Here is a 15,499-nt window from a genome sequence, read left to right as displayed (position 1 = left end):
ACACAAAGTAAAGGGAAACCTGAGCAGCCAGCAAATGGCATCTTTGGGGGATGCCTGTAGATAAGGCCAAGCTCCCTGCTGGCTCACCCAGACACCCATTATGGGTGCTTTCCCAGGACTGCAGGGGAGCTAGCTTTCTGGCCAGTTACATCTTCACTCCAGGCCCATCATCCTGGGTAGGAAGCAATCACGACGAGCAACCTTAGATCATTCTTACCTACCCACCTGTCACTGTGAAGGTTGCTCCAGTCCTTAGCAGGCCCCTGGGAAGCAGGAGGTGAAGGCACACAGACGCAGCATGAAGCAGAGGTGGCAGCCCTTACCTGAGTGGCTTCTGCTGGGGCATCACGGGGCTCCCCACCTAGGAGGACAGCAGTACCAGAAACAGTGCCTGGGAGAACCAGGGCGGCTCAGTTCAATGTCCTCTCCCAGCCCCCCAACACTACCCCACCCCCGCAACCCCCATGGAAACAAACAGAGAGGAGACTGGTGAGGGGCATGTCATCATTTTAATGATGTAGATCTTTGGTGTTTCCCTCATTAGCAGTCAGACTATCCCCTCTCCTCCCACCACAATGTTTCTATGATGAGTTACGAACAGAAAAGAAATCACATTTTCATACTAAAAACAAAATAATCAGAGCCTCGATTTCTCCACTAGAAACTACATGTACAGTTCAAGATTCCACATGCAACACCTTAAATCACAGACCAAGACCTCACATTCTGACCTGGAGTCTCATCCCCTCCCCCAGCCTTGGGCTGGCTTTGGCCTAGGCTCAGCTAATACTGACACCCACAGGTGCTGCTCTGAGGGCCTTGGGGGGTGGTGGGGAAGGAGGAGCTTGGTGGACAAGCGCTGGGGGCTGGCCAGCCTACACCCCCCACTCCTGAGCGAGGACCTGCCCACCATCCCTTGACCCCATCCTGTCTCAGGCAAGCAGGCTGCCCCATTCACTCCATGGTTGTTCCCCAACAGTAAGTGCAGGAAGTCCCTGTCCTCAGGAATCTGGAGGCCTGGCCTGACCCCTGACTGTGGTCTCTGTGGGGTAAGATGATCAAGAGAAGCTTGAAGCTCTGGAAGGCTCAGAAATGGAGCTGATTTCTGGGAGCCAGGCCGCTCCTCCTGCACTAGGGCTCCTAGTGGCTCTGCCTGCACAACAGGTGAACAGGGAGAAGCTGGCCCACTGGCCACCGTCCAGGATGGTTTGGCCCAGATCTGGAAGACTATTCACCCTTCTGAGGGCTCTCTGCCCAGGGCTGAGTCCCTTGAGCCTTGTTTCCAGGAGAAAGGGGGGTTCATGGCAGGGATACCCATTTCCACCTCCATTCACACTGAGCGCAGCAGCCTGTGGCTCCCCTGGGCTCCAGATCCTAGAAGGTTCTAGTCCCCGGAGGCAAGCCTTGCCCCTTTGACTGCCTCACGCTGGCTGACTCGGACTCCCTCTCAACCCCCCACCCTCTTGCTCCTGTTTCCTGTTTCCGCAGCCCGCGGCTCTTCTGTGCATACAGTTCCCAGTCAGCTGTGAGGTCCGGTTTCTGCTCAGCGGTTCGAGGGGAGGCACCAGTGCACACACGTCTCTACCTGTTCCGTGGCTCCCCACTGGGGCCCGCAGCCTCCCCCAGGCTGCTGCCCCCACCATCGGGAAGGTGGTTGTTATTGGTGAGGTCGCAGTGCAGGGCTGGTCCCTCAGTGCTGGGAAGGGGGACGGGGGAGGAGGTGGGCAGGGCTGCCTGGGGTGGGTCCCGTGCAGGGGTACCAGGCCGGTCCCAGGAGGCTGTCCGGGGGCTCAGGCCTCGCTCTGCCAGCTGCCCAGCTTCTGGGAGCAGTCCCCGAGAGGTGGAGGGCTGGGGCGAGGGGGCGCGCGCGACCCCAGGCTCGGTGCCCGTCTGGGAGCTGCGGTGAATACGGTGGCTGACGATGATGTTGTTGCCAAAACCACCCATGGAGGCCATGGTGGTGCTCTGCTCCCGCTGCACCACGGCTGTCATGCCCCCTTCCGCCATCAGTCGCTGGATCCTGCTGAGAGCATCTTCCCCACTGGCACCGTACTCCGAGCCCTCACCTGGAAGGCACAAAGCAGAAGGGAGGGAATTAACTGCTGGCCTGGGCCTCTGAGTCAGGCAGGCCACCGCTAGTAGTAACTGGGGGATTCTAGCTAAAAGCAGAAACAAGAAGAGGGCCAATCCCTCACTTCAAGAATCAGTCAGGCGACAGACGAATGGATAAAGAACAGGTGGCACATGTATACAATGGAATATTACTCAGCCATAAAAAGGAACGAAACTGAGTTCTTTGTAATGAGGTGGATGGACCTAGAGTCTGTCATACAGAGTGAAGCCAGAAAGAGAAAAACAAATACTGTATGCTAAAGCACGTATATGGACTCTAAAAAAATGGTACTGATGAACCTAGTGGCAGGGCAGGAATAAAGATGCAGATGTAGAGACCAGACTTGAGGACATGGGCGGGGGAAGGGTAAGCTGGGACGAAGTGAGAGAGTGGCATGGACATATATACACTACCAAATGTAAAATAGCTAGTGGGAAGCTGCTACATAGCACAGGGAGATCAGCTCGATGCTTTGTGATGACCTAGAGGGGTGGGATAGGGAGGGTGGGAGGGAGGCTCAAGAGGGAGGGGATATGGGGATGTATGTATACATATAGCTGATTCACTTTGTTGAACAGCAGAAACTAACACAGCATTGTAAAGCAATTATACTGCAATAAAGATATTAAAAAAAAAAAAAAAAGAAGAAGTCAGGGACTTGAAAACTAGATAAGACTCCCCAAACAATCGTAATTCATACTTCTGTTTTACAGGTGGTGAAACTGAGGCCTAGGTGGCCGAGGCTGCTCAGCTGGTTAAGAGGCAGGGCTGGACCAGAAGCTGGGAGTCTGGTTTTAACCCTCTGGATACCACAGGCAGACTGGTCATGCAGCTAATGCAGGCAACCCAGACAGCTGGCTGTGTCTGCTCCTCCCTGTCTTGGGTAACCTGGCAGACCTGGCCCTGGAACAGGGGGCACTGCCTGGTCTTTGGAAAGCGAGGGCACTGTACGGGGTGTGGCTAGAAGGCAAATGGTCTGCTCTGCTCCGTTTCAAAGCTGTGCTCTCTCTTCATTGTTCTGTTTATGTCACTTCCTAAAAGCACACGAGGAAGACGATTTTTAACTGTTCTCTAGAAGGCATTCTGTCTTCTCCTCTTGTCCCACTTTACTCACCAACTTTCCCAAGTTATTTCCCACATACTGTTCTCCCGGGGCTGGATGCCTGATACCCTCATTTTTCGCTAGAGGCAGACAACTGCCCCAGCCTGAGGCTTCAGTCTGCACCTCTAGGGAGGAAGAGAGAAGGTTCTGCTCTTTCCCCCAAAGCCTGAGTATTCCCTTGTCTGTGAGCAGACAAGGCTTTGGCTCAGACCTTAGTTCTGCCACTCACTAGCTGTGTGACCTAGGATAAGTCCCTTGACACCCACATTCCTGTTTTCTTTTCTTTATCTTTTTTTTGGCTGCGTCAGGTCTTAGCTGAAGCACGCAGGATCTTCGTTGAGGCACGCGGGATCTTTCATTGCGGTGTGCAGGCTCCTCTAGCTGTGGTGCATGGGCTTCTCTGCAGTTGTGGCATGCGGGTTTTCTCTCTCTAGCTGTGGCGTGCAGGCTCCAGGTCATGTGGGCTCTGTAGTTGTGGCGTGCGGGCTTTCTTGTTGAGGCACGCGGGCTCTCTTGTTGAGGCACGCGAGCTCAGTAGTTGTGGCATCAGGGCTTAGTTGCCCCATGGCATGTGGGATCTCAGTTCTCCGACCAGGGATTGAACCCGTGTCTCCCTGCAATGGAAGGCGGATTCTTCACCACTGGACCACCAGGGAAGTACCCCTCAATTTTCTGACTTGCAAAAGAGGGATGAAACATCCAACCTGCAAGGTGCCGGGTAGAGGGAATGAGATAATGCCTGTTACACACCTGACACACAGCGGGTGCTCAGTCAATGGTGGCTGTTGTGAATAACCTGGACTCTGCAGGAAGAGCCCCACCCTGAGGGACCTTCCTCCAGCCTGTGTTCAGCCCCCACTGGGCAGACATGCAGTCCAAGCCTGTGGGCAACTATGATCAAGGCTCCCAGGCTGCCAGGGCTGCTCTACCAAACTATGTACGGATTTGTTTCCTTTGGCTACCTGTTGGCCACTTTGGGATTCTGCAGTCTGGGCAGCTTTGATGGTGACGTTTGAATTTTTGGGGGGGTACTTGTTGTCAACAGCTATCTTTGCAAGACTTTCTTTGCTCCCACACTGTCCAGTGCCTTCTCTCTACTCACCTTGTCAGAGCTGGATTTCCAGGCAGCCAGTTCTGCAGCTTAGCTGCATCGAAGTCCCGTTAGATCTCTTCCCTCCTTGCAAGTGCTTGGCAGGTATGTGCTGGTAGTTCTTCCTCTGGGTCTCAGTGAGACAGTTCCCCCCCAGCACTGAGTAGGGACTCCGCCTGGGCTCTCACTTATGTCCAGCTTGCTTTTCTCCACATTTTCTAGTAAATTCTACCCTCCCACCTCCAACCCCTCAAGGCAAGCTGCCCTTACGTGCTTCCCCCTCAGACAGCTCAGTGCCAACTCCCAGGGCAGAAGGAGAGAGAACCTGAAGGGCTCTCAGAGTACTTCTCTCAAGGGAAAAGCTGTTCAGCAGTGGGTAGGGGTAAGAGGAAAGGTCAACCTAGGGCTTTGGTGCCAGCACAGCTTCTACCCTGTGAGCCAAAAGGGCGACCTGGAGAGGGCCCATGGGGACCTCCCTGTGCTGCCACTGCCACAGTTCTCCAAGAACGCTATGCACTGAGGGCCTCCCCAGCCCGGCCTGGGGTATGCAGTAGGCTGGCCCACGGCCTGCTGGCATTGGAGCTCAGTGGGCTGGGCTCTGTGCCCGGTGAACTATCAGCTCTTTTCCTGTAGATCACTTTGAGGGGCGGGGCAGGTCTGCCTTGGGGCCCTAGGGGAGCTGTCACAGCTAGGCCCTGCCCTGCTGCTGGCACTCGGGTCTGGGACCTCCTGTCCTTTCTCACTGTGCCAGTGGCTCCAGGCCTGGCCACCTCTCACCGCAACTGTGGCTGTCTTTCCTAAATGGTCTTCTTGCTTCTCTCTCCCCTTTCCACCCAGCCTCCATGCTGCTGCTATTACCATTCTAATTCAGCTCTGATCCACTGAGTTCTGGTTAAGTCCATACTCGGTTCAAAACCCAGCAGCTCCAAGAGTCCTCAAGTAGTTAAGGTTCTCACCGTGACATTTAAAGGCCCTCTCTGGTCAGGTCCTAGCTGTTTCCCTGACCATCCCCCTTCCTGAACCCAGAGACTCAGCGCTGCTGTGTGCCCAGCGCCCCTGCCTGCACACACTGTGGGTGTTCTACCTGCCACGCACCTGCCCATTTCCCCACATCCGAAGTCCATTTGTTTACAAGGGCCAGCACAAGTACCACCTCCCTCACCCTGCCTTCCAAGGTCCCCACCTGGGAGTGGCTGCTCCTGCTCTGGGCCCCACAGTGACCCACACTTCTCTGCGTCAGAGTCCTCTCCCTCTGGGCTCTAAGTTCCTGATGGTCTTGGACTAAGTTTTATTCATCTTTGGGCTTGCACTTGGCATCTACCTGTCGAATGTGTGGGTGAATAAAGGGCTCCCAGGCTGCCTACAGGCGTTCCAGACTTAAGGTGGCTTCTGAAAACCAGTCACATGTTACCCTTTTGCTATGGGGACACAGTTATATGTCTGTTTCCTTTCTGGACTTATTTTTGAGGGTAGAGACATGGCTTCATCTCTGAATCAGATTCCCTTTGCAATACCTGTGGATTCATGGTGCCTAATACAATACTAGACATAAAGTAAGTACTCACAAAAGATGGGATAGAAGAGTTTAAAATGTATACACAAACGATTTCCTCAGGGCTGGGTGTAGGTAGCTTCAGCCTAGAGAGCTGTGAGCTGTGCTTGTCTCTTGGGAGCTCTAAGTCAAGGCTGCGAGCCAAGGTAGGCAGCCAGCACATTCTTCAAGAGGAAAACACACTGGGGCCTGAGAGAAGTGGCAGCCATGGCTAGGGATCCAAGCTATTAGCTCCAGGAGCAGTGGCGGCCACAGGGGTTAATTCTGCTGTCTCCTTCCCTGTAGCAAAAGCATTTCTTTTTGTCTCTGAAAAATGGTAAACTGATTTAGTGTTGACATGAGATCATTTCCTTGGCAAGTTCTAAGGTACGTTCTGGATACAGAGGCCAGAATGGGATCAGTAACTTCCCATAATGCCCAGTTCTGGGGGTTTCACTGCCCAGAAGAGGGAAGCCAGATTGCATCAGAGGAGGAGCTGCCCTTCCTGACCTCAGGGGGCACCCTTTCCTTCCCTTTTCACATTTGCTCTTCCCTGGCCCAGCTGGTCTGTCATCTTCACCAGACAACAAAAAGGTCCAAGCAACCGTTCTCAGTGGTCAGAGGCAGAGCCATGGGCTCCCCAAATAGTGCAGCACAGCCAAGCTCGGAGGCAGGGCCTTGCCTCTGCTCAATTCATTCATTCCACACACTTCTTGAGCACCCACTGTGTGCCAGGCAGGCACTGTATCAGAGCTGGGAGCAAACAGTGAGCCCAGGGAATGCCTCCCCTCCCTTTCTGAGTGACAGGGTAGGGAAGCTTTAAAGCTGGACAAGTAAAAAAGCCAACACCTGCAAACTCCCCCTGTGGAGGGCTCTTCCGGGAAGTCCTAGACAGAACTGAATAGATTTTAATAAAATTCTCATAGAACATGAAAATGAGTAGCCTGGGACCCCTCAGTGCTAACCAGTGGGAAAGGGCCAGGGGAGGGGCAGGCCACAGAATGGTAAATACCACAAGTGGAGCTGGCTGCCCAGACTAATAGACTGGGCCCTGGTGTGTGGAGGGGTGCAGAGGGGGTACCCCCCAAGCAGCCCCAGCCCCACCTTCTAGCTAAGCCCAGAGCGGTTTCCTTTAGTAGTTTTGCCAACTGGGAGACAGAAGGCGGGGTGGGGTGGGTGGGGGGTGGGGTGTGTGTGTGTGTGTGTGTGTGTGTGTGTGTGTGTGTGTGTGTGTGTCTCTCTGTGTGTCTGTCTGTGTGTGTGTCTCTGTGTGTCTGTGTGCGTGTGTGTGTGTGTAGCTGCTGTGTCTGCCTGCTAGATGGGGAAAGCGGACCAGGAAGGAAGTCTGAGCCCAAGAAGACTCTTGATTCCTGGTCCCCCTACCAGAGCGGCAGTAGTGGACAGTGGTCAGTGGGGTAAGCACCTCAGAACAACGCTCCTGGCCCCAGGAGGGACAAGCCTGGCCAGTCACACCCACTGGTCAATGCCCCACACATCTTCTCCCCATACTTCTTTCTAGGTGTGGGGTTTTCTGAAAGGGACTATGATGCTGTCCCTTTCAGAGCTGGAGGTCCAGAGCTCCAGGCAAAGTTCACCAGGCCAGACAGATGCAGCGAGCCATCCTGAACCACCCTGCCCAGGCTCCCGTTCTAGAGAACAGCCTATTCAACTGCTGCCTCTGCTGAAGAGTGCCTCTGGCCTCTGAAGGGCTCACCCTCCACCACCTGTTCTACTTTGCAGGGAGAGACTGGGAGAGAATCAGGTTCTGGTCTCAAACTGGAAAACAGAACCTCCTTCCTCCTGCCAGCCCATCATCCGCATCCTGAAACAGGAAGAAAGGAACTTATAATTGACTGGAGGCCAGAAATAAGCTGATGCTAATCAAGAAATATCAGAGGCTTCTTTGGGAGGTGAAAACACCGGTGGATGCTCTTCTCCTCAAGTGGGGAGCCCCTCCTGCACTTCACTTTCAGGCTGAAGGCCTCACTTCTGACCCAGATCCCTGTAATCTGCCCTTCCTGCTCATCCAGCCTCAGTCTCAACATGCGATGACAGGCCAGGAACAAGGGCCCACTAGTGAGTGGTCCTCGGTGCAGATGGTAATGTTTTTGAACTTGGTGCCCTTGCAGCTGCTGTCCCCTCCGCCAGGAATGCCTGCCCCCTGCCCCCATCCCACTTGGCCTGACATTTTCCTACTTATCCTTGAAGACTCAGCTCAGGGTCGCCTCCTCCAGAAGCCTTCCCCGAGCCCCACAGTTGGGAGCTGGGCCCCCCTCCTCCGTGGCCCCGAGGTCCTTATCGTGTGAAGCAATTACCTGCTGGGTGCCTGCCTCCCTGTCTAGACGTCCAGTTCCTTGGGGAAGGACCAAGGCCTATCTGTCTTTGCAACCCCAGCGGCTGATGCACGGGAGACAGTCAGTAAACGGCCACGAGATCGCGGCAGGGGGGCCGCCTCAGACAAGGACTTCCGCCTGGGGTTGGCTGGAGGAGCTCCAGCTCTCTCCTCTTCAGTGAGGCTCGGAGCTGTGTTGGGCTGCTGCAGCCGCTACCTCTACACCAAGGGGTTTCCACCCAACAGATGTAGGAGGTGGCCTGGGCCACAGACCAAGAAGGGACTTAACTGTAAAAAGTGTCAGTTCATGGCAGCGACAGGGACAGTGCCCTGCTGGGGGGCTGCAGTTTGGAAAGCTGTTCCCTGGAGGTGACACAGGCAGATTAGTTACTCCTTGCCCGATGCACACCTGTCCTCTCTTCTCATGGTCTCTCTTGAGCAAATGGCTTAACACGGACCTAGGAAATGTGGGTCTGTTTGGAGGCTGCCTTGTCTGGAGCCTGGAGCAGCCAGGGGCTGGGGTAGGGGGTAAGGACAGTGACTGAGCGAGAACAGCCTATTTAACACAGCTGCCAACACACTCCAAAGGGGTTCGAGCGCTACCGCTGGGAAGTGCTAATTGGTTCTTAGCAGTGTGAGGCCAGCGCAGAGCCAGGGCGGAGCTGGCTGAGCCACACCTGCAATAGGTGAGAGGAAGGGGCTGACTGCGTGCCAGGCTGCAGTCAAAATGGCCATGAAGCACAGGTGTGTGAGGGCCTCACCTGTGGCAGTCCCGACTCCGCCAGGCTGGCAGCAGGGGGAGACAAGCTACCCTGTGGCGTGGTCCTGGAAGCCCGAGGCCTGGGGTGCATGTCTCTGGAACGAGAGCTCACAGCAGGGAGCCTTCTCTATCTAGATGACTCTCTGTGCTCTCTCTCTGGAAGAACACCCTGGGTCCTCCAAGTTTTAGAGGATAAGGAGATGAGGGTCCTTGGTGGGACTGAGCAAAGCTGTGAGAGCAGCTCGGCTTGCCGGAGAAGTGACCCAGATCAGGGGAATGACCTTCCTGCCCGAGGAGGCACCACCATGTGAGGGGCACTCACCCTGACAGCAGTGGTGCTCGCCCTGCACCAGCTGTCCGTGTGGAGGGGCCGGGAGCCTCAGGGAGGGGTGAGAATGGTCCCAGCCCCCACCCCACGCCACTCTCCCGGCCTCATTTCCCCTCTAGTGTTACATGGCTCCTACCTTCACCAGGACCTGAAGCTGCTGTCCCCGGCTCCTGGATCTCCCTCTCTGTCTGTGTTTCGGCATTCTGCAGCTGAAGGGCCAGAGTCTGGGTGCCCTGAGACGTCACTGAGGTGGTGGGGTTCCGGGGCTGCAGCCCAATTGCATTCATCAGGCCCATGTCTCTGTCTGTCCTCCATGTGGCTCTGCTGGTGCTACGGAGAGAAAGGCAGAGCGGAGTCGGGCAGGGCTGGGGACAGCACACCACACACAGCTCCGCGTGCTCCATGCCAATCCCCAGGGCACAGCCTGGACCAGGGCCTGCAGGCTGAGAGGCCCGCTCCCGCGGCTGCCTCCCGATGGCGGTGAACTCGCCTGTGTCCTTTCTCCTCCAGATCAGTCCACACCCCGGGACAATGAAAGGAGGCGCAGAACCGTCCAGTTTTGCAAACCCAGCTGGTCCAGTCACTCAAACAACGAGGGCCTTTCTGGGGAGGTAGAGATGGCTGATCTTAAAAGACGCTTCCTTAGATTCGGGAAGCCACTAGCTGAGCTCCATGGGAAAAAGGGTGAGCAGCCCAAGAGGGCCCTTTCTCTCTTTAGCTTTTCCTTCCTTCTAACTATATGCTGACAAGATTCCAGTTTAAATTCTTGGAACTGCCACTGAATCTCCACTTTGGAGGAGAAGCACCAGGACTCCTGTGAGGCTGCTCTGGGATCCTCCTTCGGGGCCTTCTGAAAATAGACCCTTAAAAGCAGGGAGCGCCAGCTGCCAATGAGTAAGGCCCAGGCCCCAAGCTATACGCCCCCTTCCTTGGGCATTTCCTAGGCACTGACCCTCAGGACAGCTCAAGCCGGCAGCAGAGGGAGCCCAGGACTTTCAAGACAGTCACCAGCCACTCCTATTTGTAGCTGCTTCTGGGGATTACTCCTCCGGCTGTGCCCTGTACTCCCTCTAGGAAGCAGTGACTGCTTTGGCTTTATCATTGACCCAGGACTTTTTCTCAAAATGTTCCAGTCTTCGTTAATGAATTAAGTGATGAGAGGATCAGTACCAGGTTCCTACTCTCTCACTGGCTCCTGGGGAGGGTCTGTCCCAGGGCTGCAGCTCTGGGCAGCTTGGACCCTGAGGCCTGGGTCACGTGGGAGACTGCCCACAAGCAATTTCCTAGGGAGGGCATCCCTCTCCAGTGTCCACTCCTTTCTCCTCACCGCAGCTCGCCCAGATACCATGCCAGAATGAGAGGGCTAGACGGTGTCCTAGCCTGTCTTAAATCAAGGCTCTGAGGGCAGAGGTTCTGTTCTCTTTCTTAGCCATGAAACACTCTTCTCGAACAAAATCACATGCAAAAGCTCAACGCATGAAGCAGATCAAAGAGGAGCTGCTCTGGTTGAGGACGGGCAGCTACAGAGCCCTGGAGCACAGTCTGAGGGCACTGCTCCAGAGCCCACTGGTTGCAGAAGGGAGGGCGGGCCTCCTCTTTCACAAACTCACCCAGGCCTCTCACTGCTTCGGCTGCTGGAGTGAACAGTGAAGACAGTCTCATTCAGCTGGTCCCAGTAGTACTCAACACCAGAGTTTAAGGCCCTGAAAATCAGTTGGGAAGGAGAAAAGGTGGAAGGCATTAGATACGGAACGGTCAGAACTCCTTGCAATTCCCTCCTTCCTCTCCTGGGGCTGGGCTGAGGCCAGGACCAAAGATATTCCTGCATCAGGATGCTCAGTGTAGAGCAGACCAGACAAATCTCCAACAGCCCCAAAGCCTGGAGTGGTGGCTTTAGCCTCTTCCATCCCCCAGAGCCTAACTGGCTCCTCTTTGGGGCTAAGGAAGAGCTAAAAAATAGCCATGCCAGTCAGGCAGTGAGTTCTGCGTGTACTTCAGACATATGAGAAAGGAGCTAAGATGGCCCTGGAGATACCAGGTGCCACGGACAGCCCTGTCTAAAGGGAGTGCTTAGTGCTCAGAAACAGAGAGTGCAGGCTCTCACCATTGGGTCTTCCCTACAGCCACGGGGTCAGGAGAAAGGAAAATGAGGGCACCTTTACATTTTTACTTTGCCTGGAGCTCAGAAGTCTAAGCAGGAAAAAGCTCCTGCTGAGCCAGAGAGGCCCACATCTCTTTCTATTTTGGCCCTAGCGGCTCCTCTGCCACGTAGAGGCTGGACAAGCAACTGGGAGAGCTGAAGATGACCAGGGAGGGCTCACAAACTTCTCCTGGGGGAGGGAGGAGAAAAACTGCAGCAGCAATGGGCTGGACTGCTGACAGCAGAGAGAAGAGCTTCTAGCCATCAAGTTCTCTGGGCTGCCAACCTTCTCCTGGTTCCTTCTTTCCCTGCAATGGAGTATCAAGCAGTTTCTTCCAACCTCACGCAGGCAAAACTGCCAGAAGGGAAGCAGTGGCCTCTTATCTTTCTGTACTGATGTGCCACCTCAGGCAGCAAGCCTGGCTGCCAGTGGTGGGTCCCAAAATGCAAGACAGCTACCTAGCACCAAGCACATGGTTGACGGTGGGGTGCTGCTGACGGTGGTGAAGGAAGAGGGATAAGAGTTGGGAAACAGCTGTCTTTGAGCCCTTTGATGAGAACTCCAGTGTCTATGTAGAGATTGTAGGAGATACTCAAAAAAGCTAGCTCTGCTCCTAAGAGGGACAGGGCATGCACATGTGCTTGAAGAGCTCTGCTATAGACTGAATCCCCCACAAATTCACATGTTGAAACCCTACCCCCAAAGTGACTGTATCTGGAGATAGGGTCTTTAGAAGGTAATTAAGGTTAAATGAAGTCATAAGACTGGGACCCTAACCCAAAAGGACTCTGGCCTTATAAGGAGAGAGAGAGATCTTATTCTCTTTCTCCATCATGTGAGGACACAGTGAGAAGGTGGCTGTCTGCAAGCCAGGAAAGGAGTCCTCACCAGAACTCAACCATGCCAGCACCTGATCTCAGACTTCTAGCTTCCAGATGGTAGAAAATAAATTTCTGGTGATTAAGCCACCCCGTCTTGAGCTGACTAAGAAAAGCTCCAACGGAAGCCAGCTTTTTAACCTAGAGGCTGAGGTCACCTTCCTTTAACGACAGAACTTCTTCAATAAAGAGCAAACAAATGAAAGTCAGTGGGTTGTGAGGATTAGCCAGGAAAAGATGAGTTGTGGGGGGGTGACGTAAGGTGATTCCTTCCTAAATGTGAGGATTGGATAGGGCAGGGGCCTGATGGGGCCTGCACGGTGAGCGACTGCATGTCAGGAGGCTGTGCTACCTCAGGTGAAAGGAAACGGGCCTAGGCACTGGGACCCCAAATCCATCACTAGAGGGGCACTAAGATTCTGAGGATTAGGCTTTACCTGTGGGAAAGAGCCACAGCCAAACAAAAGTACTCTTCCTCTCCCTGTTCTGGACTAAACCCCTCCCAACTCCTCTTAGAGGGCAGATTTGGTGTGATCTTCAGACGAGCCCTCTGAAAGAACATCAATAAAGAATTAAAGTTCAGGGTAACAACACCTGCGGTCAGCCCGGGGGCCAGGACTGAGGTCAGCACCCTGAGCCGGGACACCTCAACCCGAATCTCCGCCACCGCCACTCCCACAGCCGCACAGGAGGTGGCGGGCCATGTTTCCTGGATCTCAGCGAGCTGCTGTTTCTCCTCGAGACCACAGGGAGCTGAGTCACCAGATACTCAGCTATTTTTGTGAGGGTTGTCTGAGAACAACAGGGCATTGGAGAGCAGAGGTGAGAGAAGCCCTTACGTGAGGGAAGAGGCAAATGACCAGAAACAAAAGCAGAGGCCCCCAGCAAACAAAGCCGCCACTGCCATTTTTGATGAGCAAATCTTGGCTGCATGAGGCACCACATGAAGCCAGCTGCCAGGGAGTCTCTGATTTACGAACTTGTCAAGATTTATTGACAGGTGGCAATACCACGTGGGTCCCCGCCAAATCCTTTGTCTGTAATTCCTGCTACCCAGGGCTGGTTAGTGACAACAAACTGCTCACACCAAACCTATACCAAACCATGTATTGCGTGACCAGGCACCTTCCTTCCCATCTCAGAGAAAAGGCCACCTGAAGGCACACTCTCTGAGCTGCGACTGCCAGCATGACGCTGATGGTCAAAGAGTCCCTCCAACACTTTCCATCTGGCAGCATGCGCCATCAGCTCCAGGCTATGAACTCTGGCCACTTACTGAGGATATCAACTGCCAAACAGAACAGGAGTGACGGAGGCTATCAACATCCTATTCCATTCTCCCCCCGCCCCCGACCCCAATCCTCTCTACTCCCCACCAAGAGGTCCAATTCCAGCCATGATTTGTTCTACCTTCTATGGTCAGACCAGCTTGAGTACAACAAGCTCATGGATTTGGTTGAAATTCCAGGCACTGTACCAAGGAACAGAGTTGAAGATACCCTCCTCTGGCTAATGAAACTCTAAGTGTTCAATATTCAGTGTTGCTTATTTCCATCTGTAAGCTAAAGAACAGTCCCAACCCTCTCCTTCCTCCTTGGACCTTAGGGAGGATGAATGAGTCACCACTGTTTGCTCTAGGTTCTTCCTGGAAGCTAGACAAACACACAGAGGGGTGAAGAAGAATGAGAAGGCCAGTCAGGGTCAGCCTTCCTGGCTTCCTTCAACAGCCTCTGTGAGCTGTGCTTCTGGGCTTGGTTCAGTGACTCCTCACAGCTGGGACCCTTGGGGCTCCCTGAACACAGCTAAGAGCCAGTCTGGCTTCCTCGGTGGTGAAAACGCTCTCACACAGAACTGCCCTCCTCGGCAGTGAAAGCACCGAGTCCTAACTTCTGGACCGCCAGGGAATTCCCCCCAGCCTACTTTTCTTCTGACATGAGTCTCTGAATTCTGTCTTCTGAGCTGACTCTCAGAGGTCTTCCCAGCACCTCCCCACCCCGCCGTTTGTAGGGCTGATCTATGAGACGGAAGTGAGCAAGCAGCCCCTCATATCAATCTGGCACTTCATACCCACCCTGGTTACTGGTTGGGGGGCTGGCTGGGCTGGCGGACAGCCAGAGGCACAGGAGCAGCTTGGGAGGGGTGGCGGGTCAGAGAGCAGAGCAAAGGAGAAAGGAGCATCTCACTGCTGGGAGCGGGGGGGACACCAGGCTATCAGCCACTGAAATGGCTCTGTATATGGGTGGAAGGGCCAGTGGTCCATCTCCTCACCTGTCCTAAGAATTTCTGTGCCTGGAGAGATGGAGTGTTTCCTTAGGCTTTTTTCTACTGTCAAGTGGGGTTTTAATACCTTCAAGAGATGCCCAAGGAGCTTGTTACCTCTGTCTTTGTGCTTGGAGAGCGTGCCAAGGCTAAGACAATGGAGGAAAAATCAAGAACAGGATTGAAAGCACAAAATGTGGTAAAGCTGCCTGTGCCTGAGACAAAGGCAGACAACCACCTGTTTTGGAGGGAGGGCTGTAATCTTGGCCCAGCTGGCTGGCTGGCTGGCTCATGTGCCCTTGGGAATGGGTGTGCCAGGGAGCTGCATCACGCAGGGCCAGGCAGCAGGCAACAACCCTGAGCTTCTACTTCCCTATTTATTTGTTCTCCTCGTTCGAAGCCGGAGATCACTCAGAGACTGTTAAAAAAGATGTACATGTTCTCACTTATCCTCTCTCATTTCCCACTGCATCAATCACCTGACCCACTTAAATGCCTCAACATGATCTAGAGCTATATTCTTCACCTGAGGTCTTAAAAGAGTTACAAAATTGTGTGTTCTTGCGGTATATTCTTCTGTGGAAGAGAGTATGTTGCTTTCGTCGGAATTCTAAAGGGGTTTTTGATTGAAAAAACGTTAAGAATCAGCTACAGAAAAGAGCTCTGGATCGGAAAACTGGGAAGGCTCATTTTGTCACTGATCTGCTGGGAGACCTCGGGTGAGTCTAAACTTACTTACCTGAATATTTTTCATAGTATTTCCTGCCTAAAGTACAGAAATGAAGGTGACTGAGAACTGGAGAAGCTTTGGACAACTTGGGACAAAGTCATGTCCATCTTAATTTTATATGGTACCCTTAAACACTGGCCCTAAGGCATGGGGCATTTACCCACACGACCCAAGAAATCAGAAGAAACAGCAACACCAGAAAGGCAGGCTCAACTAGCTCTGAGTCCAACACAAC

At 53.9% G+C, this 15,499-nt stretch overlaps 1 protein-coding gene across 9 annotated transcripts in view; it reads right to left on the bottom strand.

The window, feature by feature from the left end:
• Nucleotides 1–490: 490 nt before the first annotated feature.
• Nucleotides 491–15,499, bottom strand: part of AMBRA1 (autophagy and beclin 1 regulator 1) — a 175,907-nt gene continuing 160,898 nt past the window's right edge. For all 9 annotated transcript variants that reach the window (XM_079928471.1, XM_079928478.1, XM_079928479.1 and 6 more), the window contains 3 exons: nucleotides 10,867–10,959; nucleotides 9,393–9,586; nucleotides 491–2,066 (listed from right to left, as the gene is read on the bottom strand). In XM_079928471.1, coding sequence (XP_079784597.1) covers nucleotides 1,582–2,066; nucleotides 9,393–9,586; nucleotides 10,867–10,959 — 772 coding nt within the window. In that variant the 3' untranslated portion in view covers nucleotides 491–1,581. The remainder of the gene's footprint in view (nucleotides 2,067–9,392; nucleotides 9,587–10,866; nucleotides 10,960–15,499) is intronic.

This window comes from Stenella coeruleoalba, assembly GCF_951394435.1.
Source record: "Stenella coeruleoalba genome assembly, chromosome: 8".
In the NCBI taxonomy this organism is placed as follows: Eukaryota; Metazoa; Chordata; class Mammalia; order Artiodactyla; family Delphinidae; genus Stenella; species Stenella coeruleoalba.
This window is presented reverse-complemented; position numbering and strand designations above follow the sequence as displayed.